This window comes from Gymnodraco acuticeps, unplaced genomic scaffold (assembly GCF_902827175.1).
Source record: "Gymnodraco acuticeps unplaced genomic scaffold, fGymAcu1.1, whole genome shotgun sequence".
Taxonomy (NCBI): Eukaryota; Metazoa; Chordata; class Actinopteri; order Perciformes; family Bathydraconidae; genus Gymnodraco; species Gymnodraco acuticeps.
This window is the reverse complement of record NW_022992158.1, coordinates 5,715-32,701: the sequence shown is the minus strand read 5'-3', so window position 1 is coordinate 32,701 and position 26,987 is coordinate 5,715. Positions and strand designations below refer to the sequence as shown.

Sequence of the window (26,987 nt, the reverse complement as noted above, 5' to 3'; positions counted from 1 at the left end):
AAATACCAAGTACAAAGGGAAAGAAGTAACTCGGAAATACTTTCTTATATTTTATTGTGATGGGGAGTCATAAAAATGGAGCAAAACTAAAATATAAACAATACAAAAAAGACAGTGGATTTACAAAGGGTGAGAACAAACGGTATGCAGCCTTCGACAGTACAATGGAACAAGTTGGCACAGAACAGAAAAACATTGTGGCGGGACAATCTTAATTTGGCTTTCGAAATAAAAAGGGAGGCTTCATAACAAGATCCTTCATTAAAACGGCAACTACTCATGCTTTTAAAATCACAGAGTTCAGAATTCAGTAGCTTCAGAACGACGCAAAGCGCGGATGCACAACAGTTTCTATTTCTCATTTCATTCCTGTCTTTTTTCTTAAGCTTAAAACAGAAGTCATGTTTACAGAATACAAGTTTTCTCATGTTTTTTTGTTTTTTGTTAGAACAAACTTCAGCTCCCAGAACCACATTGTGGGCTTTTTTTTTTTGTTTGTCTTGAGATTGTTTTTCATACTAAAATATATTATTGTATCAATTCAAACTACAGTAATGTACACTACAATGTGTAATAAATAACCATAAAAGAAAATATAAAAATAAGACACATAAATATAAAAAGGTTTTCTAAAAACTAAACGGGTACATTTTTTTTTATCTGTGAAAAGGGTTCTAATACTGCCATTGTTGAAAAAAAAAAAAAAAACATACAGAGGACACACATGAAAAAACAAAGAAATTAAAACAGACACATATTATAAACACTGTTCGGTAAAAGCAACTGAAAACACTTTTTGTCATAGGCCACATTCACTAACGTTTGTTACCTGAAGTGCGGGACAGCTTGCCATAACTCTTCCTTCTTATTTTAACAAGTGCACACGTTTGGCTGAATTTAAAAATCCTTCATTTTAATCACTAATGGTTTTGTATATTTATGTAAACATATTTAAACTGACTTGTGACATAAGTCTAACATATTCTTTAAAAAAAAAGCTTTAAACATCAACTGATTATATCAAATTTACAAGGTATTTTATATCCACAGGTTAGCTCAGTCTGGACTGTATTTCTCAAACTTTTCCACATATTATAAGATTTTAGTAAACTCATCGATTGATATCCAGCTTGTCCTATGTGATGATTTGCTGCTTTTGTCGTTTTATATAACTGTAAAGTTAATATATTTAAATGTTAACATTACTTTCCGGCAAAAACAAGACATCTGAAGACTGCATCTTGGGCTCTTTAAACTATTTTCTGTAACTTTATGAAAAATAACGTGTTAATAAATCCAATATAAATGTCACTTGAAGTTAGTTAAAACCCTAATACTGTTTCCAAGTTTTCATGTGTCATCCACAATTCTCCTTAAGTCCCTAAAATATTTCAATTAATTTCACAAGGAAGTATATTTTAGCAATTGTGACAAATCAGCTGTTCTGTGCAAGTCGCCAAACATTAGTCAATATGGGTCTTGTGTAAGTAACAGAGGGACATAATACTGGCTACATGTGTGAGGAAAGAAAATGATAACACTGTTCAATGGCACTTTTAACAGCACACAGGTCTTGCATAAGGCTGGAGGCATTGGGGTGGAGCAGGGAACAGCCCTGTTCCTTCACATACAGTATGAATTCATATATAAGCTAGTAACACTGAAACACTGACTCAGAAATAAGGAGAAGCTCTGTAAGAGTGGGCGCATGTGTTTTTAGAACCACAGCTGAGCCAATCGAGGTGGAGGCTGCCTTTCAATCTTCACCTGGAGACTCCACCCATTTCAGGCTGCGCCGGGTTGCTAAACATGAGCGCCTGATGCTGGCTTTAAGGTCGTGACTCCACCTTCCCTGATAGGAAACATTTGGTTATGGCATACGGAAGCCACCTTCTGCTCCCAGACTCCCCATCCCGCCCACAACCCTCCCCAATAATACTTTGTTTTCCTTAAGGCTAACAGTCAAACTGAAAACAAAAGTAATGCTAGCTAGCAAAGACTAACACTAACACAAACAACATCTCGCTAGCTAGTGTACGTATATAACACTGAAGGGCATACAATGCATGAGGCATGTATCCGTAGGTAAACCAGGAATACTGTAGTGCAGAGGTTTTTGTTCGTAGAACTCAATAAAATACTGATTTTAGGAAACTTCATTGGCAATAAAAAGGTATAGAAATCTTTCTCATCTTTACAGGTTAAAATGTTTTCAAAGAAAAACAAGATTAGTAACACTGACCAAATGAAAAACAAACAAACAATAAAACAACCTGGGATGTTCAGCAACACGTCTAACAAGTTGAAGGGTGAGTTTCAAATCTGTACTTCTATAAACAATTTTTAACACTGATATTTCATTTCCACAAGAAAAAAAAAGTCACTGTTTTACTTTTTTCAAGTTCAGGCACACCTGGGTTTTTGTACACAGTAGTGGACCGTTAAGATCAGGCAACCGCCGTGACTTTGTGGATTTTTCTGCGGTTTTGTCTTAGATAACTCGACTTCAGTAACCGAGGCATTCGAGCTGTCCCCAAGACATTTCTCTCTCCTTTATTTGGCGTCTGTCACCACTTCATCTGCGGGTTCGGCGCTCTCTGACCCCTCCCTGACGCTTTTGTCCGTATTTGCTTCACAGTCGGCACTTTCCTCTATATCCTCACTTGCTGCTTCCTCCTTTTCTTCGGTTGTTTCCTCCATCTCTTCGTCGTCCATGTGATGGTCCCCGACCTCGATCTCCATCACATCACACGCAAGCTCCTTGCCCGTCTTCTCTCCTTCCGCCTCTTCCTCTTCTGTCATGTCTCCCTCCACAATCTCCTCTCCCTCTTCCTCCTCCTCCTCCTCGTCGTCGGTATCGTCAAAGTTACCCTCGTAGATCTCGCACTCGCCGTCATCCACCTGCACGACCCGGATGTCGTCCATACAGATGGCTTCATCGTCGTCGTCCTCCTCTTCCTCGCTCTCCCTCTCGTCTGAGTCCAGTTGGGAGGGCGGGGTCGTGGTCCGGCTGTCCGATTGCAGTCCGGTGCCGGGGCTGCCGAGCTCCGACTGAACACTACGTGGCCCCGCGCCGGCGCCAGTGTCTGGACCGTCCTTCTTGCAGTAGGAGTAGCGGTGGTTCATGTGCTGGGAGTACGATCCGGAGTGAGAGAAACGCTTCCCGCACTTGTCGCACTGATAGGGTTTTTCCCCGGAGTGCAGCCTCGAGTGTTCGATCAGGTGGTGTTTGTGTTTGAAGGCCTTCTCGCAGATGTTGCACTCATGGGGCCGTTTTCCTGCAGATGATAGAAAAAAAGAGTCAGACTCAAACTGCCTATGCCTGCAATATAACACAGACTAGTCAGATTAAAGTCACTGTAAAGTGATTTATGGCATATATACAGAGCAGTGTTTCCCCTACCACCAACGGAGCCAATTATATAGCACCAAATTGCAACTAATCTATATCTACTTTCACTCTTCACATTGAAAATGTGCTCTTTTATTAAATAAACTAAACGCTTTCATTTAAAGTTGTGAGTTTAGTGTTTTTGACCCTAAGAAACACTGATGCATGAATCAATAACAATAATCCACAGCTCCTCTCTCTGCTCCAGAGGATTTAAAAAATATATATCCCAATGCCACTGAGCTGTATCCATAAATCTCTTAACGTGTGCTCAAAATGCACCAGATTGATATGACTCCTGTTGGAAGTTGCACAACAGCGGTAATTAAAGTTTAAAAGTCTGAAAATGCTACAACTACTGTCACAAACTGGATGAATGTGAAGTATATTGTTAAAGGAGGATGAAAGCGTAATTAAGGAGCACTTTTGGATTGACTTTGATGGTTATTGGACTCAGGATTAATTAATTTGGATTCCCGCTGTATGAAGAAATTAAAGGACGGGAAACAATGGCAGTGGAAACAATTCACAAAGGGATTAAACTGTTTAAAACACATGTTCAAAGTAAGCCGGATTTTGCCGATGTGTTTATGTGGATTCAAAAGTCGTAAATAATCTACAAAATGGAGGAGACCGATCTGATCAGAGCAACTGTAACAAATAATCCAACTGAAACCGGCATGGTCAATGACTATTTTTTTAAAATGCGCTTATCCAGACAAGCCTGGTTTGGACACTTTACAGGGAGAAGAAACATTTATATTAAAGAAAGAATTATACATTTCTGTCTTTTTATGCCTTTAATACTAACTTGAATTTTTATTAAAATTAATGAATCAATTATTTTTTATATTTTATTTTAATGAAGAGACAAGGCTTTTAGTGACAATCATGTATTGCCTTACAATTATATGTACCAAAAAAAAAAGTAAAAAAAAAAAAGTCTAAATATGATATTTGGCCTCAAATCATCTGAGGCCTGGCGCCCCCCCCCCTGCGATCTTTGGCGCCCCCCCAAGGGGTGCGCGCCCCCCCAAGGGGTGCGCGCCCCCCAGGTTGGGAACCACTGCCCTAGAGGATGTGAGGTCCACCAAATAAAGCAGGCTCACATGGAGAGGATATTAGATAAGTTTGCCAAGCATTATACACTACACATTTTCTTGGATTGCACCATAGTCCTAACAAATACTTTGTTAGAAAGGCAAGAAAAGGGATTCAAATCGAGAACTATTTCCATTGCGGAGGGCCCACAGAAACCCAGTTGTGTGTCCCCCCCCACTTCTCAAACCAAAGTAACTTTCTCCCCCCCACCCTGCACGGATCGCCACCATCAGACCGCCCTACCCCGCCCTGGCAGCACCCCCCCAAAGCAGTAAACCTAGGGGAAACACTGCAGAGAGATGCCGCCTCAATTTTTAACAGATGACAAGGGGTCAAGTTTTAAGAGCATTCAAACCAGAATATTTTGGAGCCACTGCTTTATGGTAAATAAGCCTGAAATAATTCACAATTTTACATAAAGATAAGAGTCATGCTGGTTAAAGAACCATTCTCCATCTTTGCTAAGTTGACAAAGGAGTGTTAAGTTCTTCAGGATGCAGGTAAACAAGAGTGTTTTTCATTCTTTAAATGAAAGCTGGCACAGTAAGTCAGTCAGTAAAACAATGCCCTTAAGAACAGTTTGTTAGACAGGGCGTGTGAAGTTGTCTGTGGTTTGTGTTTATGTGGACGACGTCATGCCTGAACCAACACCTATGCACAGTAGTGAGGCGCACAGATAACTGTTCACAGACTTTAATAAAAAACACATTCCAATGTGAGTGTAGTTGGAGCTTGAGGGATCGGGTTAATTCACCTCAAGGGTCTCATCTTGATAAATACTGAGGATCCTTCTGAGCTGCTATATTTACAGGCCAGCTGTCTCATAAAAAGTATACCATCTAATGAGAGATGATGTAAAATGTAAAGTCACAGGTTTGAGAACTAGAAATATCTTTGGGCTAAAAAGGAAAACAGAAAACGAATAAATGAAACTAGACTTAGTCGAACTAGTAAGTTAGTGTCTATATCAGCGGTTCCCAACCTTTTTAAACTCAGGGCCCACTAAAGAATCTAAACATTTTTCGCGTCCCGCATTCAACCATAAACAACATGGAGGCTAAATAAAGTTCTGATTGGTCAATTCAGAACATGTGACACGTTGTTAATCCAGTAGTAGAGACCGCCGTCAAGGACTGTAATGACCTTTGCTAAGGAGGATCAAGAAAGAGAAAGCAAAGGAGGTTCGAATAAAATTAAAAAACTTAATAATGAAAATGTTTCCACACAAATCCTAATGTTTTGCAAATTATTTGGCGGCCCACTTGCAATGCCTCCCACAGGCTGGGAACCGCTGGTCTATATCATTGTCAGCTAGCTTCAATCCTTCAGCAGTCAGCCTTAACTCCGGACAATTCCCCTTGAGTTTCAGAGCCTGGCATCTGCTCGCCTCCAGTCTGCTTCCCAGCCGCTACCAGCTGCTATGATTCAGCCTGATGTTTCTTACTTTGTCCGTGTTCAGCTCCGATACCTTCAGCCTGATGTTCCCTGCTACTCTCCTGTACTCTGACCCATTGTTTGAAATCACTTTACCTCCTTTTGATTGTCTGTCCCACCCTGAATCTCGTAATCTTAACATTTGAGTATATTTAGTGACCATGTGTGAGCCAACTTTCAATGTTAAGACATACAGTGGGGCAAAACAGTATTTAGTCAGCCACCAATTGTGCAAGTTCTCCCACTTAAAAAGATGAGAGGCCTGTAATTTTCATCCTAGGTACACTTCAACTATGAGAGACAGAATGGGGGGAAATAATCCAGGAAATCACATTGTAGGATTTTTAATGAATTCATTGGTAAATTCCTCGGTAAAATAAGTATTTGGTCACCTACAAACAAACAAGATTTCTGGCTCTCACAGACCTGTAACTTCTTCTTTAAGAGCCTCCTCTGTCCTCCACTCGTTAACTGTATTAATGGCACCGGTTTGAACTCGTTATCAGTATAAAAGACACCTGTCCACAACCTCAAACAGTCACACTCCAAACTCCACTATGGCCAAGACCAAAGAGCTGTCAAAGGACACCAGAAACAAAATTGTAGACCTGCACCAGGCTGGGAAGACTGAATCTGCAATAGGTAAGCAGCTTGGTGTGAAGAAATCAACTGTGGGAACAATTATTAGAAAATGGAAGACATACAAGACCACTGATAATCTCCCTCGATCTGGGGCTCCACGCAAGATCTCACCCCGTGGGGTCAAAATGATCACAAGAACGGTGAGCAAAAATCCCAGAACCACACGGGGGGACCGTCAATGACCTGCAGAGAGCTGGGACCAAAGTAACAAAGGCTACCATCAGTAACACACTATGCCGCCAGGGACTCAAATCCTGCAGTGCCAGACGTGTCCCCCTGCTTAAGCCAGTACATGTCCAGGCCCGTCTGAAGTTTGCTAGAGAGCATTTAGATGATCCAGAAGAGGATTGGGAGAATGTCATATGGTCAGATGAAACCAAAATAGAACTTTTTGGTAAAAACTCAACTAGACGTGTTTGGAGGAGAAAGAATGCTGAGTTGCATCCAAAGAACACCATACCTACTGTGAAACATGGGGGTGGAAACATCATGCTTTGGGGCTGTTTTTCTGCAAAGGGACCAGGACGACTGATCCGTGTAAAGGAAAGAATGAATGGGGCCATGTATCGTGAGATTTTGAGTGACAACCTGCTTCCATCAGCAAGGGCATTGAAGATGAAACGTGGCTGGGTCTTTCAGCATGACAATGATCCCAAACACACCGCCCGGGCAACGAAGGAGTGGCTTCATAAGAAGCATTTCAAGGCCTAGCCAGTCTCCAGATCTCAACCCCATAGAAAATCTTTGGAGGGAGTTGAAAGTCCGTGTTGCCCAGCGACAGCCCCAAAACATCACTGCTCTAGAGGAGATCTGCATGGAGGAATGGGCCAAAATACCAGCAACAGTGTGTGAAAACCTTGTATTGAGATGAACTTTTGTTATTGACCAAATACTTATTTTCCATCATAATTTGCAAATAAATTCTTTATAGATCAGACAATGTGATTTTCTGGATTTTTTTCTTCTCATTCTGTCTCTCATAGTTGAGGTATACCTAGGATGAAAATTACAGGCCTCTCTCATCTTTTTAAGTGGGAGAACTTGCACAATTGGTGGCTGACTAAATACTTTTTTTCCCCACTGTACCTGTGTGTTCATATTTGTGCCTGAGCAGGGAGCTGCCCTTCTGGAAGACTTTGGAGCAAAGGTCACATGGGTAGAAGCCGTTTTCCAGCCGTCGCTTCTTCATCAGTGAATCGGAGTCATTCTGCTCCTCCACTGTGGAGACGCCGTCCGACCCGCTGTCCACTTTCTTTTCCAGCTGTGTATGGAAGAAAATTACATTTATCAGTGTGGTCACGTTATCAATCGCCATGTGTAGGGGCATAAAGTTAAAGTGACCATAATTAGTTTAGACTTAATAATAATAATAATTAATTGCATTTATTAGAGCGCATTACATATTACACATATCAGACATGTAACAGAGAAAACTGTGAACAATACCCACAGGAGCAAATTAGGATCCCTGTTTAAATGGATTCTCTGGTAGGTCATGACTGTGAATGTTAAGGCTTTTCTACGACTAAGTTGTCTTTGCAGAGCTGATCTGTGGTCAGATTAGTGGTAGTGGTACAGATACAACACATAATGTTTAATAATAATGTTTGTTTTCACACATACATGTAAATATATCTAATATATGACCCAATGTTAATTTTAATATAATTAATTTCTTATTTTATAGTTATTTTATAATTGTATTTTTATCTTTCATTTTATCTTTGATTGTATTAATCTGTGTGAATCTGTGCTGTCCTGATTTTCATTCTTACCCTGTTACTGTTAAACTACTGAATTTCCCCACGGGGGTTAATAAAGGTCAATCATATTTCATCTTATCTTAACACTACCAACCTTATGGCCGTTGAGCACGACAGTCTTGGCTCCAGTGGCGTTGCCGGCCGTAGTGGCGTAGGTGTAGGTGAGTTGTGGGATGAGGATGGTGCGTTTTGTGGTGGTGTTGATGGCGCTGAGACAGCCCATCGTGCCCTGACTGGCGATGGCTACTAATGTGGGCAGCTGTGCGGCAGTGATGACGTTGACAGATCCTCCACTCTGAGGCGTGGTGATGTAGATGGTCCGCCCCTCTAGCTGCTCCTTCCTCAGGCAGGTCAGGTTCAGAGGATGTTCCTGCAGCTTGACAGGAGTCCCGCTCGTTTCTAATGCTGCGATATGTTTAGGGAGGGAGAGGTCGAGCGGCTCGGCCTGGGAGTCCGGGGCATCTGGGTCTTCTGGGTCTTCTGGCTCGCTCTTAACGATGACGAGGTCCCCGGTGTTGAGGCTTAGTGGTGAAGAGTCTGATGGAGAAGAGTTGCCAGATTGTGATGAGGCTTGGTTGGATGTTTCTTTGGAGCTGTCGTTCTCTGCCTCTCCATTCTGGTCCTCTGAGATCGAATTCATGGTTTGTGTCTTTGTTGAAACTGCTGTGGTTTTATTTCCATATTTGCACGCATTTTTCCCAAAGTTCATCTTTACAAACCACTTTCTGACCACATCAATGGGAATACGGACAGACTCTGAGATCTTTGTCAGCTCCTTGTCGCTGGGGTTGGCATCGGAGGCGAAGTACGTCTTGAGGAGTGAGAGGAGATCGTCCACAGGCGGCTCCTCAAGCGTGACCCCCGCCTCGCTCAGCAGAGCAGCGAACGAGGGGTCCAAAGCAGCCGAGTCAACAGCCTCTCCATTGGCTGCTTTACGGTGCTGAAGGAGGTGTAACGCCTCCAGGTTGTCGGGACAGTCATCGCAGAGTAAACATGTACTGATGCTGCTGACTTTTGGCCTTTGATTTGATCGGATCGCTGATGTAATTTCTGTCTGTTTGACTGCCTCTGTCTCCATGTCTGTGATGGCCACTGATTCTGGCTCTCTTTTAACAATGGAGAGGTCGGTCACCTCTGGGGTTGAAGGCCTATCTGTCCTGGTGGGAGTGGGGGCTGCAGCAGTGATGATAGTGGGAAGGAGAGCAGGATTGGTTTTGGCAAAAAGCGATGCAGGCTGGGTAGTGGCAGTGGTGGCGGCTGCAGGGCTGATGCTGTAGTTGATGATGATCTTCGTGGTGCCGTCATGATCCACAAAGGCCGGCAGACTGATGATCTGATGCTGGGGCTGCTGGAGTACAATTCCATGCTTCCCCTGCGTCACCAGCCCGTTAGCTGTCCCCAGCACCTGCCTGAGCACGTTCCCGTCCATCGCCACTTTGAGCACATTCTGCAAGTCGTTCAGATTGATGCTGATGGGCGACATGAGGCCGACTGTGGGTACGACCATAGCCACCCCCGGGGGCAGGGTAGTAACTAGAGCCGGCTGCTCCGGCCCCCCGTTGGCAGCGACTGAAGTTGCCGTTGCCGCCGTCACAGGCTTGCACTCGTACTCCACAGGTTCAGATTTGATCTGGGTGATGGGCAGCTGCTCCTGGAGGGGTTTGCTTTCAGTCTTCTCTTTAAGAATGTTGCGCGCTGGAGCAATTACGATGGGTGTTGTCTGGGTGGTGGGTGGGGGGGATTTGATCGAGGTCCGAGCGACGCCATTGGGGGGTGCTGCACCTACACACTTCTTACTGCTGATGTGGGAGCTGTAGGAGCCTGAGTGGGAGAATCGCTTCTTGCAGTTGGAGCATTCATAAGGTTTCTCACCTAACAGGGGCAGACAGAGAATCTTTGTTTAAAAAGTGTGTTCTATCAAAACTAAAATGTGTTTGATTCACAAAATGGCCAAAGCTGATCAGCTCATTTTCAGATATTTTTATATAGATGGATCAGGACAAAAAGAGAGGGGGTCTTCTTTCCTGAAACTTTCCCAATCTCTTAACACATATTGGGGGACATATGTATGTATAAAAGACATGGAAAAGTGGATTTTGCACAATAGGTGACGTTTAAGTGAAGTAGAGAGAGTGGCAGCTCACCGCTGTGAATGCGCAGGTGCTCCTTCAGGTGGTGCTTGTACTTGAAGGCCTTGGAACATTCGGTACACTTGAACTTGCGGGTTCCACCTGTTCCTCCTGTTCCACCTGTCGACTGGGAAACGTGGCGCTGCAATATTAGATTCAATTCAACTTTATTGTCGTTGCACATAGTACTAAGACAACGAAATGCAGTTAGCATCTCACCAGAAGTGCAAAACAAGCAGCGATATTTAAGTAGGATATAAATATAAACATGTGACGGATATAAACAAACTGATGTCTTCACACTATGAGGACTATAAGGATGTATACACATATATATATAAAAAGCAGTAAAGAAGTTTTATGTGACCAGATGTGTCCGTAACATAGAAAGAGTCTTAATTTGTCTATTGTTAGCAAGAGCATTCATGGGGGTAAAGAATCAAATGTAAGAGAGTGGTAAAAGCTTTGACCTTTAGATTTTATTCATGTTAACTGTATGTCAGTTTAAAAGGAACATTGATTATCTTTTTGACATTGTTTTTTTATTTTTTTATTCATATTTCTATTGAATATTTATATAGAGCAGTGAAATATTGGCGGTACACTGCACGAACAATAAAAATCTATTTGACATTTTAGTTGTTGACTGTACTTGCAGATGGAGAAGCTGTACTTTAATGTTAATACCAATACTCAAAATAATAATTTTAACGTAGATTATTTTGTCAGGTGACCAGCAGTTACAAAACCAAATCTCCCTTTAAACACAGCTAATAGTCATGAATATGAATTGTAAATTCAAAGTACAAGGTCCAAGTAAAGCAGATATAATAGTAAAAACTTGTAATCTGAATACAAAAAATGAAATATAAATAAACAATCCAAAATATAAGATTTCCAGAGAAAAATAAACGGTACCACTTTACAATAAGACTACCCTTATAAACGATTTACGAATAGTTTGTCATTCATTTATTAATTAGGTTGTGAACACTTTATAAATCATTAATAAGCTTTTAATAAGACACGAGATCAACAGGGCTGTGACCGGTTGCTTGCCAAATAGTGAGCCCACATTTATCTGTACTGCTAAGCCTTATTAGAAATGGTAGTAACTCATTAATGTGTTTTACACTTTACAACAAGGCTCCCTTTTGGCAACTATAAATGTTAGTAACTCGTAAATTAATGGTCATAAAGAGATGCCAAGAAACATCAAGATGGATGGGGGGGAATCAACTCGATGAACAACAGATACCAAGGATGCTGGCTGATGAAGAAGACGAAGTAAGCTAAGTAGCCAATATAAGGCTTAGTCATCTTGCCAAATAGTGAGCCCACATTCATCTGTACTGCTAAGCCTTATATTGGCTACCTAGCTTACTTTGTCTTCTTCATCAGCCAGCATCCTTGGTATCTGTTGTTCACTGTGTTGATTCTCGCTAAGTAGCCAATATAAGGCTTAGTCATCTTGCCAAATAGTGAGCCTGTGTTGATGTATGAAAACTATGTTAGAACTGGTTTATAAATGGTTCTTAATGATTAATAAAGTGTTTACAACCTAATTCATAACCTAATTATAAACCTTTTATGAATCCTTTATAAGGGTAGTCTTATTGTAAAGTGGTACCAAATGAACCTTATATAGTAAGATTTTTCCAGCCTTAAAAACCAGACTCTCTTTATATTTGAGACTCCGTAAAATAGGTTAATGGTCACTGCTTTATTATGGATTATTTGACCCTGTGTTTGTCTCATCCTACAACAGCCCACAGTTTATCAGAATCAGAAACAGGTTTATTACCAGGTAGGTTTACACGTACGAGGAATTTGACTTGATGTCATGGTGCATACATAAAAAATAACATGAACAAATATTAGAAATAATTAAAAATATAGTAAAATTCTCCGATGTTACCTGATCCTTGGGGCCCCGGTGGTGGATCATGTGCCTCTCCAGCTGCGAGCGGTAGGTGAAGGTGTAGCTGCAGTGCGAGCAGCTGTAGTTGTCCTCGCTGGTCTCGTGGCGATACTTGATGTGCTCCTTGAGCGAGGCGTTGCGCTTGTAGCCCCGCGAGCAGTAGGGGCAAGTGTGCAACTGGGAGAAGGAGTCTGGGGTGCCTGGGAGGGAGGCAACAATGAGAGGTTCAATTCTGCCATCAATTATCTGACTTACACTTTGCTTCATCAAAAGTGTTTTTTTAGATAGTTTATTTGAAAATATCACTCGTCACCGGCTTGAGCTTCAATATCAGGATACATGTATTTATTATCCTTGCAAGAATGGAAGTAGTCATCACATACAGAGCATTTGGTACAGCTAGTTCCTGAACAGTGTCCTTCACATGCTGATATCCAAGAGAGGGAGTTACACAGTCACAAGATGGAGGAATAGAAAGCAGTATTCAATGTTTACTTCAGATTAGCTCCACGTCAGAAATGAGCATGCTTGTCATATGTCTATCTCCATAGAGGCTGAATCATCATGTTAATCACATAGCTATCGTATGCCTCAAACAGTCCTGATGCTCTTCTAGGTCATCATACATCCTGTCATGTTCACAGCTACAGTTGGGATACCTTTGTTATCATGTTACTCTCACATTGGAAGAGGACATTCAGTATTTTTCCAACAGTTTCTAAGGGGTGGCTGTGTCCCACCTTTCTGTTCCTTTTGAAACAGACGACATGCATGTTACTAACTCGGCTTCCCCGGAGTTTGAGCGTCTCTCACCTGACAGGTTGTCAGTATTAAAGGTTAAATGTATTATCTATTTAATTTATAGGGAAAGGGATCCTTCCTCTGTTTCTCTCTCGAGATTTCTACAATTTTTTACCCGTTTTCTTTGAGGGTTTTTCCTTGTATGATGCAAGGGTCTAAGGAAAGGGGGTCTCGTATGTGTGTAAAGCCCCCTGAGACAAATGTGTAATTCGTGATATTAGGCTATATAAATACAATTTGATTGAATGATTTATTGACAGTCTGGAGCTATTTTAGGTTGTGATTGGCGAGTTGTGTGTCCTCATGTTATGTCTTGATATTCTCTAACGTTAGTCGCCTTAAACTTTAAAAGCTGCTAATGTAGCATGAGCTACTAGTGGTGGAGTGCAGGAGCTGGACTTTGCTGATCTTTGAAGCTGAGTGAGTACGCAGAGATGTGTTTGTTTTAAATGTTACCGTTTTCATCGGCGCCTCCTGTCTCTGCCGGGCTCTGCTCATCCTCGGGGGCTTCAGGAAAAATGACGGGGGTGTCTCCCTGCTGGAGGATATCATCCACTAGAGAGTCCTTCTCAGCATCCTCCTCCTCCTCCTCTTCCTCCTCGTCGTCCTCCTCCTCTTCGGACACATACTCCTCCTTCACTAAAAACACACACGTAAAAACAAGGTTTGAGGGTTTATGCATTGGAGCAGGGTGAAGGACTTCTTGACCGGTGACAAAAAGTCTCCATCCATCTGGTACTGTAGATATTTACAAAACTGCCTCTGTAGTGATGACTGAATCAGCCGCTGAATGTGATGTTGTTTTGCAGGAGAACCACTAGAGAGCGCCTCGGGGTCTTGTTATGAGCATGTTCCTCTCTTAAACCCTCTCTTAAACTCTTTACAAAATCAATGCCTGGAGAACACACCTTTCCCCCAAAAGTTACATTTCTTTGTTTATTTGACAATTAACCAAATGGCTCTGAAGGACCTATTCAATATTCCTGGTGTCTCCCTATTTTCTGAAATATGTCTGAAGTGAACAGGATGGAATAAAAATAGATGAATCACAAACAACTGTTGATAGCTAGGGAGGCGTGTGGCGCAGTGGATAGAGCCTTGGTGTTGGGATCAGGGTGTCACAGGTTCAAACCCCACTGCAGTCAGCATGTCGTTGTGTCCCTGAGACACTTCACCCCAAATTGCTCCTGTGAGGATTGCCCACAGTATTGAGAATGTAAGTCGCTTTGGATAAAAGCGTCTGACAAGTAACAAGCAATAGCTAGATATTGGCCAAATGTTTAAAACTCTTCACACCTCCAAAAGAGGCCAAAACCTGTGAATGAGGAATGCTGAGAGAAAGCTGAAAGGAGCATCACTTTAAATGACGCAGAGCTCACGTCTCCTCTTGATCCTGTATCTCTGTATCTTTCTGTACAAAATCAAGTGCAAACATTTGAAAAATCACACAAGAAATAAACCACTTAAGTCACAGCTTGCTCCCCTGACCCTTTTGAGTGCAATATTACTTAGGTTAAAGGAAAAATACCCAAACTTCTGTTCAAGTAGAAGCTGTTATGTGCAGAAAGCTAGACCTTAGAAGTTATTTAGTTTTCTTTCCAAATAGAATTTCAGAAAGAAAAAAAGAGGAGGAATAGTTAATCCATACCTTGTACATTTGGAAAGTCGATACCTCAAATTATACTTTTAGTTTGACTTCTTACATTTGCTATGTTTGCTTTGTATATGCACAGCACCTTGTTTTGAATGTACCGTATAAGTATTCATTATTTGTTGGTGTAAGAGCTAGGTTCACCATGGTTTGTCATGTTTGGGTTTAAGCCGTCTCAACTGTGTGTTATTTGCTCTGTGTGCCATAGGGTGGCGCTGTCCTGTTACCTAGGAACAGGTATTTAAGCTGTGTCATGTCGCATGATTGAGTATGTTTAACCCCGGTAAGGCATATGGTTTTTGATCACCAAAGCGCACGTGTTTGTAAGTACTGCAAGGATTGTCTGATCAATTAATAGAATATATGGACTCACTCTACTTTTACGAGGCACACAAACACAACAAATGGATTGTATTATGCTGCAACTGGAATTGAGACTCTTCATTAAAGCAACAAAACTAACGGTACCTTATCCACACAGTATAGCGTGTCACACGAGGAGTTTTATTTATGAGTCTAAAGCTCCTACAGTCGGATCAGAACGTCACCACTTGTAGTCGATGGCGTCTGTTGCCTTGTTGTTTTAGCTAATGATATTTAACAGCAGTTAGTAGAGACGTTTCTTCACTTTCTGTGTGTGAAAACATGAATAAGCACAAGAAGTGAGGTTAAACATCGACCAGCGTTGCCATGGAGAACAAGCAATTTAAATGCAGGCAAAGGCCTCTTCCTGCTGAGCCTTGTCAGGGACAGGGACAGGTGCAGCTGTGTGTGTGTGTGTGTGTGTGTGTGTGTGTGTGTGTGTGTGTGTGTGTGTGTTAAGGAGAGGCGGGACCAGGCCGAACCCTGTAAAGCTTTATTTTAAAGACACAAAACTTCCCATGATCTCATCCAAAAGCTTTCCAAATCTCTCCCCCCCCTCAGAGACTCATCTAACTGTCACCATGCTTCTTTCTCCCTACTCATCCCCCTTCCTCTTATAACCACTTGTTTAATTATAAATGCCTTTCCTAAAGACCAATAATAATATCCTGAAGACCAAATGACGACTTCACAGAGCTGTGTATTGTCTGAAAAATAGTCCACTGATATTTAGTTCACAATCTCACAAAACAAAAAAAGCAAATATTTAATATTGAAAAGCTGGAACAGCGAACCGTTGTTCCCTTGAGAAATCTCTCCATGATTTTTCACACAAACAGAGGTTATCTTTCTTGCGCTTTGTATGTCTGAACTGTGATTAATCGTTGTGTTGTTTGCCATCAGAATTAGGGTAACGAAATAAGAGATTTAGCTCTTTTCCAATTGTTAAGGCATTTCATTTGGACAGATATCTTCACAAAAAACAACCCGAGTACATTAGTATGGACTGACAATTCGAAAATGATTTAGGTTTGCTCTGGATCTTGTTACCTGACTGCCCCCTTTATGTTGTTGTCCTCCATCTTGCAAACTTCTCACTCTTTCCTACTTTTCTCTTGTAACTTCTTCATTTGTCTGCGCACGTTCATTTAAATCCCTTCCATTGCCTTTCCTTAGTTGTTGCCCCTCACCTCCCTCCTTTACTTGCTTCATTTCCCTCCATCAACCCCGGCCCCCTCCTCACTCTGATACCCCCTTTTGCATATTTTCCCACCACACTCTACAATTACACTTAATGCCTCACAAAAAGCTGCACAGTAATGACGTCCAGGACACACATGTGGGATATCAGACTGGAATGAAAACAGGAAATCATGTGGTGCACTCACTCACATACACACTCAATGGGACACATTTGCACGGAAAGGCTCACACCCACCCACACAAACACACACACACACACACACACACACACACACACACACACACACACACACACACACACACACACACACACACACACACACACACACACACACACACACACACACACACACACACACACACACACACACACACACACACACACACACACACACACACACACACACACACACACACACAGAGCACCGCACTCTTATACCTTGCCAGAACCTGTCACTGTGAGTCCATGGTGAATTTATAAGGCGGGATGGATTGGAGCTGCAGTGCGGCCCAGACTGCAGGGGGAGCAGCGAACACTAATCTCTCACCAGAGGAAAGAAGAGTGAAAGTTGAGACAATCCAAAACATTTCAGGCGAAGACTTTAAAGGGTTCCCGACGTGGCTCCACAGCAGCATTTCATGACTTTTTCCTTCAACACTGCAGTATCTCGCTCGCTCGCTAACACACTGAAGACGTTACTCCTCCCTGGGCTGTTAATGTTTTCTAGAGAAACTGCAGTTGCAGCTGTAAAACAACAGGTAATGCCATAATGCATGACTCAAGCCAGGTCAGAGGTGGAAGAAGTGCTCAGATCCTTTCCTCAAGTAAAATAACATGGTCTTAAAATCCTGACTTCAAATGTTTACTTAAGTAACAAAGTGTTTGCATCGAAATGTTTGTTTGTAGCCTTTATTTAACCAGGTGAAGCCCCTTGAGATAAACAAATCTCTTTTTCAAGGGTGACCTGCAGGACATTAGTTACACATGTAACATAAAAACAACAGAACAACAATAAGGATGACAAACAACATAATGTACAGGGTCCAGTTTACAAACTCTATTTACAGAGACAGGTACCATGAGTATCAAACAGCATGTCACCCAGCTGAGTTTTAAAATGATGCAGGGGAACCAAAGTGCTCAGTTTTAAACATGTTTGCAGACTGTTCCAAGTTAGTGGAGCTGCACAACTAAAAGCTTTCTTCCCTAAGACAGTCCTAGCACTTGGCACATTTAATAAAACAACATCATGAGATCTCAGGCAATACGTACTTTCAATTCGTCGAGAGATCAGAGAGCAGATATAAAAAGGTAGTTTACCCAACATGGCTTTGTAAATGAACATGTACCAATGACTGAGCCTCCGTACAGTTAGTGAAGGCAGACATGCCTTGGCATACAGCTTTACAGTTAGTGACAAATCTCAGGGCACTGTGATAGGCGGCATCTAACTTTTCCAGGCAATGGACAGGTGCATTCATATAGATCAAATCACCATAGTCCAGCACAGGTAAAAAGGTCACAGTGACCAGCCTTTTCCTGGCTTCAAAAGAGAAACAGGACTTGTTTCTGAAAAAGAAACCTAGTCTAACCCTCAGCTTTTTAAGCAGATTAATGACCTGAAGTTTAAAAGTAAGACAATCATCAAGCCAGATACCTAGGTATTTATAACTGGTAACCACTTTGAGTACTTGTCCTTGCATAGTAACAATATCCAAAGCAGTGTCTGTAGTCTTTAATGTAGAAAAAGTTCTACAAAATGGCCCGTTTCAGAATAATATAAAGTACAGGAGATTTATCTGTTAAATGTACAAAAGTAAAAGTACCATGTAAGTAAATGTCTCTTTAAAAGTATTGCATTATTATAGATGGTTATATTACCTTGTTTTTTTAATCACATTTAATGTTTAGTTTGTCAATGTGGAGCAAGTTTTTTGACAGAAAATGCAGGGTTTATTGGTAGTACCAAATTCCATCATATGAGATAATTATATCATATATTTTATATTAAAAGGCAGTGGCGAACCGTGTCTATCACAACTGGACCTTCTGTAGACACACACACCCGCCGCTGAGTGCTCCAGGGTATTCTCTGAATACCTTGAAGGTCCTGACGGTTCGCCACTGTTAAAAGGTAACTACTAACTATGAGTGTTAGATAAATAAAGGGGAGGAACACGCACAATATGTTCCTCTGAGTATGTATGTATGAAATGGAAAAACTCAAATAAAGGACAAATATGTCAAAATATTACTACAGTACTTGGGGAAATGTACATATGCCATCACTGATACACTCAATGACTCAAAAACGTCAGATTCCCTGAATTTCGTGAACTACACATTCATTTACTGAGCAGAAAGTGTTGGTCTGTGCAGAGCATGTGCTTCCCTGTGAGAGGCAGCTGATAGTGAGGGTCAAGGGTTGAGAAACACTGCTTTCACTGATTTCTGCTCAACACTGCACATTCTTCTCAAGCCTGCTGATAGCAACAATACCATGCTATTACTGGCACTACTTTAAATCTTCCGTATACTAATGATGTAATATATTTTATGTTGGAATTTGTCATTCAGCATAGAAAATCATAAACAATGTACTATAAAAATAAAGAGATCTTTGTTGACAAAAACCAAAAGGACCAGCTAGTTTTTTAGTCTTTTCAAAACATACACATACATCTGGTTATCTCATGGTGAAGTACCTGGAAGGCATTGCTTTCATGACTTTTGAATGTAATTTCCCTTATATTTTAACCACACGATGTGTACCTCACTCATCACCAGAGTTTCATATTGGCAAATCTGTTTAAAGAAGAGCGATTAAACTCATTTTCAGGTTCATATCAGTATGTAGTGTCTCTCCTGTGACATGTATCCATGCTTTAATGTTCAAAAAGCTCTTTATTTTTCTCATACTGCCTGTGCTGCAGCACCTCTTTTCACCCTCTGTCTGAAACCAGAGCCCAGTCTGCTCTGATTGGTTAGCTGGCCGACTCTGTTGTGATTGGTCAACTGCTTAGAGATGTCCCGCCCCTTAGCCTATCACATACAATGTGTTAGCACTAGCCAATAGAAGCGCGAGTGTTACTAAGTGATGTCACTTTGTACTGGAAGTTAACAAAGGAGTCGTTTGGAGGCGTTTCATGTGTGTTTTTTTTGTTTTGATTTTGATATACTTTATTAATCCCCGTGGGGAAATTGTTTCTCTGCATTTGACCCATCCTAGTGTTAGGAGCAGTGTGCTGCCATTTTGAACGGCGCCCGGGGAGCAGTGTCTTGCTCAGGGACTCTTGCCGGGACTTGAACTGGTGACCTTCCAGTTGCCAAGCCAAGTCCTTATGGACTTCGCCACCACCGTGTTATCTGTCATTTTGTGTTACTTATCAGCTACAGTCTTCCAGTAATAAAGGGCATTGACTGATGTCATTGAACAGCTGAATGCACTGAATACATGATAGAGCAAAGAGAGGGTAAGGCCTACAAAGTTAGAGAAGTTAGTTTGTCTAAAAAACAGCGATGCTAATGTTACCGAACAACAACAAGCTCAGCAAACCCTCTGTGCATAATTAAGGGATAATAATACCCAAAGTCGGAGCACCACCTTCAAACACTGAGGAGAGGCTTCCAGACCAAATCTGTAGTTGGATTCAGAGCAGGGGAAGAAAACAAGGAGAAGAAGAAGAGAGGAAAACAAGGAAACAAAGGCAACGCGAGAAGAATACAAAGAGACGAAAGGAAAGCAAAGAGAGAGAGACAGTGAAAGAGAGCCCTGCTCACACCATGTAAGGCTTTATCCACAAACAATGAAACCAGACTTGAGAGCAATATCTCTCAGTGTCACATTCTCGCCGTCTCCATGGTTTTAGTATTTCCTGCTTGGCTGTAACTGACTGCTGTTGAGATGAAGGCAGATCTGGCGTAGGCTGAGCTGTTTGCGGGGAATCGAGGATTAAATGGCCATTGAGAAGCGGCGTAAACACAAGCCAATCAGACCCTGCTGGTTCGGCTTCTGCCTATTCAATCTGGTGGTGTTGTTTGGCTCGCACGCTGAGGTGAGTCATGTTTTGGAAAGTGTGCTGATCCTGCAAACTGTCTTACTCTTTGGTTATCTTGAGGTTTAGAGTTTGAAAGAGCTTTTCTCAAACTGTCACAAACGAGAAAACACAGACTCTCACTCCTCCCTGCATTTCTCCCTCCTTTCTCCATTCTCCATGTATAACAGTGGCTATTAGTGTGATGTCAGGGCGTTTCCACAGGTTAACCGAAGGTAAACAAAAAAGAGAAAACCTGAAACCTTGAATACATGAAATATTTAACTACATGTCGACTCTTTATGAAAGAGAGATACAAACAACCACCCCGTTCACCACAATATACTCCTGCTATGAATCCTATTCCATTGAAGTGAATTCAAGGAAGAAACACGGAGATCAAACTGTCCAAAAACTGCACGTCCTGCAGCTGGGGACACTTCTGAAGCTATAAATGGGCAGAAAAGGAGGAAGGCCAGCAGGAAATGTACAGCGAGTTAAATAAGGCCGACGTGATGCAGGCCTGCAGGACTGAACCTGATCATCTACAAGTGGACATGCAGTGCGAATAAAAATCTGTCTGCACCGACAAACAAGACTCAGTTTAGCCGACTCAGCTCCCCTCAGCCACTAAAAGTCCCGGCAGTGCTAATTAGAAAACTCATTAAATTGTTATTTCACTAATATCTCAAGTCAACATTCATGTCTTTTTACTGCAAAGGTGGATTTTTTTACTACAAATGGTGTTATATTGTGTATTATCTACTCTGATGTCCTTTCTATTGTGAATTTGCATATATTTGCCACTAATGTGAATTGTCTATCCATCTGATGAACCAACAATGGCCGTGTTTGTGTGATGGCGCCTCACCTCCGTTCAGGGAGCCGTTGTGGGGTAATACTTTTGTGGCGTAGTCATGGCCGCCGTGCGTTTTGGCCCCTTCAGCGGGGGGGGCCTCGGTCTCCAGCTGGCCTTCCTCCTCCACGATGTGCAGCTTGTCCTCGTCATCAGAGTCTGAACTGGCCTCCAATCCGCCATCGTTGAATTCTGTCACTGCGGAGAAGACACACAGAGACGGAAGATTATCTAACTTGTAACACAAATTACGATTGATCAGAATCAGGTTTATCGCCAGGTATTACGTTACAAGCAATTTACTTTGGTGTATGAAAACCACAACCATATGAAAAATAAACAACATAAGAAAATGAGATGTAAGAGAAGGTCAAAAATATATATCGAATAAAAAAGAGAAAATATTTTAAATAACTATTTTTGCATGAACAAAAATAAAGACAAGTTTTACACAAAATCTTTATTTACAAAAGAAAATAAAAAAATAATATAAGCCCTCCAATATAAGGGCTGTGCAGAGATGTGTACAATACTCAGAGGGATGAACATGACTCTCAGTATATAAAAAAATAACAATATATTGGTCACATGATGTGCATTATGGGGTGGATCCGCTGTGTAGCGTTCATTCTGAGTCCCAGTGTTGACAGGGAGAAGCCCCCTGCTGCTGTAATCAGTGTCTGATTTACATCTGGGTTACAGAATATAGGCAATTAACTGCAATTACTGACAAGCAGGACATCAGTGTGATCAACATCTGAGCTGCAGGGGGAAAGCAAAGCAACTCTGATTAGACCCCGAAGTGTCTCTCCTTTATACATTTCTAGCATCTCAGGACATACAAAAAAACATGTTTAACTTACTGACATTTTAAGAATACACAATGAGGTCCATGTCATTTAGCTAATTAATGTAAAATAGGCATTGTGGGATCTTACTCTCTAATTTAAAGCCACTCGTAAACGCCGTAATAGATATATACAACACCAGCCATTTGAGCCTGCCACTGCAAATGTTACAGTAAAAATGTGTCTAACATGAAAGCCATAACGTTGTGTTTATCTTTATGGAAATGTCTTCAAGGCGAGACCCCCGCACCTGAGCTACAAGCGTAAACATAACCCTGCTAACCAATTAGAGAAAGGTGGATCTGCAAAACGCAGCACAACACGGCCTCAATTAGCCGATCTACGCCAAGCAGGACTGAAGGCCACCATGGATCAGAAAACACTCCTGCTGCATCAGATTACATGAGGCACGGACCCCGTATCTTGTGTATGATTAAATTTGAACCAAAGAAAGAAGACTGCGTTTTGAAATCACAGAAAAAGACATGTTTCACAGTCGTAGTCACACTTTTATTTTTGATGCAAAAAAGGAAACTGTGTAGGAAAAAAATGAAATTGACATCTCAAAACCCAATTAACTAGCCACAATCAAAACTGTTTCAACTCCGAACCACATCTGACGTTCTCTGATATCATTTGCTCCAAACTTCCTCACCTCAGTCGACTACTGACTGGAGGTACACACATTTTCCTTCTCTTCACAAAAATGAATCACTTGTATATCAGCCTCAGGAAGCAAATCTATGTACACTGTGCTGCAGTCCATGAGCTTCTAACAACAGCTCAGAGTGAAAAATTAACCAACAGGATGTTATTCATTATTCATGTGTGTGTGTGTGTGTGTGTGTGTGTGTGTGCCTCTCTCTACAACAGGGTGGCTGTGGCGCACACACACACACACACACACACACACACACACACACACACACACACACACACACACACACACACACACTTAGACACAGGTCCCAAACCACCGATCTATGTGTGTGTTTTTTTTCACTCTGCGTAAAATGGGATTACTACTTCTTGGAGCACTGTCTGCTACACACCCTTGCAGCATGCATGTACTGCAGGCCACGTGACAAGCACCTACAGTGCAGTACCCACACCTGCATCTAAGATACACTCTGTGCACGAACGCACACACACACACACACACACACACACACACACACACACACACACACACACACACACACAACACACACACACACACACACACACACACACACACACACACACACACACACACACACACCACACACACACACACACACACACACACACACACACACACACACACACACTACCAGAAGTGATGAGGAGCTTCAGGGAGACAAATGCTGTCTATGATCCAGATAGACAAGTACGGAGCTTGGAATTCAAAAGTGTGTGTGTGTGTGTGTGTGTGTGTGGTGTGTGTGTGTGTGTGTGGTCTAGCATTACTATACTTGTGGGGACCTAAATCTGTTTACATAGTCACGTGTGGGGACTGGCTTCCCTTATGGGGACAAATTGGAGGTCCCCATAAGGGGAATCATTAATTTTAGGGTGAAGACTTGGTTAGGGTAAGGGTAAGGTTTAGGGTTAGGCATGTGTTGGTTATGGTTAAGGTTAGGATAAGTCTCCAGGAAATGCATGTAAGTCAATGTAATGTCCCCTGAAGTGATGTATACATGGTGTGTGTGTGTGTGTATGTGTGTGTGTGTGTGTGTGTGTGTATGTGTGTGTTTGTAAGAGGCTGGAGCAGAGAGAGAGTAATATGTCTGTATGCAGGAGATCTAGTTTGTGATTTCATGTATAAGCCAGAGGATGGAGAGAAACACTTTGTTTGCTGTTTGAAATAAAAAAGATAGGATTACACTGTTTTGATCCCGTCAGGTGTCTTAGCAGCGACAGCAATAAGGGTGAAACACAGGGTAGGACAGATATGAATGATTAACATGAATCACAATAATGATGGATATACAGATATCAACAGATAATAGGACAGATTGAGGTTAGATCTTCATCATGTGCAGTTATCATTACAACAGACAGGGGGCACTGCTGAGCAGAGTAGGAAAGAGGAAAGGAGAAGTGCTTCCTCCTAACACATGTGATGTAAACAACAAACAGTGTGTCTCTGAGAGCATCTGCCCCCAGACTTTCTGTAGACTGGACTGAAGTGTTTTCTGTGCTTTTGTTTTTTACTTCCTGTGTTCTCTTTCACACATTCATACAGAGGCAGAGACTACCCCACAAGGTGCCATCTGCTCCTGGGACTTTCATTCACACACTGTTGGCCATCGGTGGGTTAAAGGGGCCCTATAATGCTTTTAGGGGGTTTCCCTTTCCTGTCGTGTGTTATCTAAGTTTCTGTGCATGTACATGCTCTGCAAAGGCTAAACTCCCAGAGAATCCCTCCAGAGGTAGTTTCTCTCTCAAACTATAAGTGATAAGATAAGTAGCAAAACATGACAGTGAACACATCCCCCCCTGCCTGAAACGCCTCCATTGGACTCCTTTGTTTACTTCTATAACATAGTGACATCACTATGTAACACTCACGCTTCTATTGGCTAGAGCTCCGACACATTGTACGTGATAGGCTAAGGGGGCGGGACATCTCTAAGCGGTTGACCAGTCACAACAATGCCGGCCAGCTAACCAATCAGAGCAGACTGGGCTCTGGTTTCAGATAGACACTACATACTGATATGAACCTGAACATGACTCAAATATGGCCCCTTTATTATTATGTATTTCTCCCAAGTTCCTTTAATCTGTCTCCTTGTATATATCTCCATACATAAAAGTCCTACGACAACTTCCCTGTGTGTGTGTGTGTGTTTAGATCCAGAGAGAGTTTGGGAGCTTGGTCTGAACAACCAGACAATGAGTCAAGTGAACTGTTAATCCTCCATCTGGAGATCTGTAGAGAGGAGAGGCCAGCTAAGAGAGGAAGAGAAATGTCTAGACTGTAGCATTCCTCCCGTCTTGCCATCTATCACTTTAATTAACAATCTGTTTCATAACAGGTCCCTTCATTACTCCTACAAACTAATATTTCTTCTGAGTTTCCTTCTGATTACTAACTGGATTTCTGCCACTTTAATTTATGAATTTGTTCTGTGTCGTATTTTCATCATGAATCAAAAAGTCTCCAATGATATCTACAACAGGTACCAAAAATCACTGTTCTTTTTGTACAGTTGTATCCACTGAACTCTGTCTTGCTTTAACCATTCAATGAGGGGAAAAGGAGTTTCTCTTATATAAGAAATAGACGGAATACAGAGGCAGACCCACATCAGGACACGTGACCCTGGAGGGGGAAATTATGTGCGTCTGACGCCACAACACAACCCTGACTCGACCACATGGTTTCTGAGTCACAGGTCGGCTGCTGTGCAACGGGAAGAGGGGGTGGGAGAGAGGACAAGCTATAAATAGACTTCCATAAATACATACAGTAAATACAGTATACAAGGAGTAAATAGACAAGGTAAAATTAGCTGTATTAATGCTGCATTTCACTGCATGGTGCATCCACAGGGAAAGCTCTACAAACCACACTTTCTGATTTTCAGGTTTTCCATTTTTGTTTTACTTTGAGAACTTTTTGAACATTGAAGCATGTAAACATCTCGCAGTAGAGGCACAACATACAAATCTGAACCTGAAATATGGCCCTTTAAAATGTTTAAGGTTGAATCAAAGCGGTGGCCGACAAACTGACATCTCTGGAGCCATCTCACTTGAACGTTTATTCTCATCAATCCACTTGGCTTTGGATACATTTGAAGTTAGTAGCAATACAAGATAACTAATAAATAGGTTCAAACTCATCACCATCAATCGTTACTCAAACACTTTGTAATTATTACCTCCTACGGCTGAGCAAACAATAATTATTCTGAACATGAATGAAGTAACTCCTTTTTTATGATGCGTTAAGTCCCGACCATAGAAAAACGTGTGAGCAAAACATCACACAGCATGACACGACCACAGCTAGTGAGTGTGTGTGTGTGTGTGTGTGTGTGTGTGTGTGTGTGTGTGTGTGTGAGTGTGACTGTGCATGTATTGACCCGGTGCAGCTGTGCAGCACGGGACCTCTGCCAAGCCCCTAACAGACAATTACACCAGTGTGTGTGTGTGTGTGTGTGTGTGTATGTGTGTGTGTGGTGTGTGTGTCGTGTGTGTGTGTGTGTGTGTGTGTGTGTGTGTGTGTGTGTGTGTGGTGTGTGTGTGTGTGTGTGTGTGTGTGTGTGTGTGTGTGCGCATCGCTTTCTGTCTGCTACTAGATGTGACCAGACTTTAAACATGGTGAGCAGCCTGCAGAGTCGGCCCTCTTAACGAGAGAGTCGGACATTTTCCCCTCCATCATATTTTTAGAACCTGTTATGGGGGCTACTCTTTCCTTTAACAGTAACATATATATATATATATATATGTATATATATATATATATATATATATATATATATATATATGTATGACAGTAAGCTGAACAGGTTGTGGACTGTTAGTCAAACACAGCCAATCCAAATTAGGGGAGATTTTATTGTGCATTTTCTTACCATAGATAAGACTATTTAAAACAATCAACAGATGAATACATCATTAAATGATCTGAAGTTGCAGCTCTTCTTAAGATTACAAAGTGAAGACATGAACATTTTACATGAACCATAAAATCGTTCTGCAGTCATAATTTTTTCGTGTTAATTATGCCACCTTCCGGATTAAAAATATGGCTTGCAGGACTGTAAACTATGAAGCCCTGAGTCATATTTCTGAGGTTTCTGTTGAAAGTCAACATGAGGTAAGACTGCGTCATCTGCACAGACAGGGGAGGGGG

The 26,987-nt window shown here is 41.8% G+C and overlaps 1 protein-coding gene across 1 annotated transcript; it reads right to left on the bottom strand.

Moving 5' to 3' along the window:
- Nucleotides 1-37: 37 nt before the first annotated feature.
- On the bottom strand, nt 38-13,655 carry LOC117538617 (zinc finger E-box-binding homeobox 1-like). The gene is made up of 6 exons (XM_034204479.1): nt 13,639-13,655; nt 12,379-12,581; nt 10,476-10,587; nt 8,426-10,203; nt 7,655-7,829; nt 38-3,278 (listed from the first exon to the last, which is right to left on the bottom strand). The coding sequence occupies exons 2-6, from the start codon at nt 12,406-12,408 to the stop codon at nt 2,554-2,556; spliced, it is 2,820 nt and encodes a 939-aa protein (XP_034060370.1). The 5' UTR covers nt 12,409-12,581; nt 13,639-13,655; the 3' UTR covers nt 38-2,553.
- Between the last annotated feature and the right edge of the window lie 13,332 nt (nt 13,656-26,987).

Bases quoted from the DNA above. Each gene is read 5' to 3' on its own strand.
- LOC117538617 (XM_034204479.1), bottom strand. From the start codon at position 12,408: ATGATCCACCACCGGGGCCCCAAGGATCAG. The intron at 10,588-12,378 runs GTAACATCGGAG...CACGTTTCCCAG, and splicing joins ACCGGGGCCCCAAGGATCAG to TCGACAGGTGGAACAGGAGG. The intron at 10,204-10,475 runs GTGAGCTGCCAC...TGCCCCTGTTAG, and splicing joins GCACCTGCGCATTCACAGCG to GTGAGAAACCTTATGAATGC.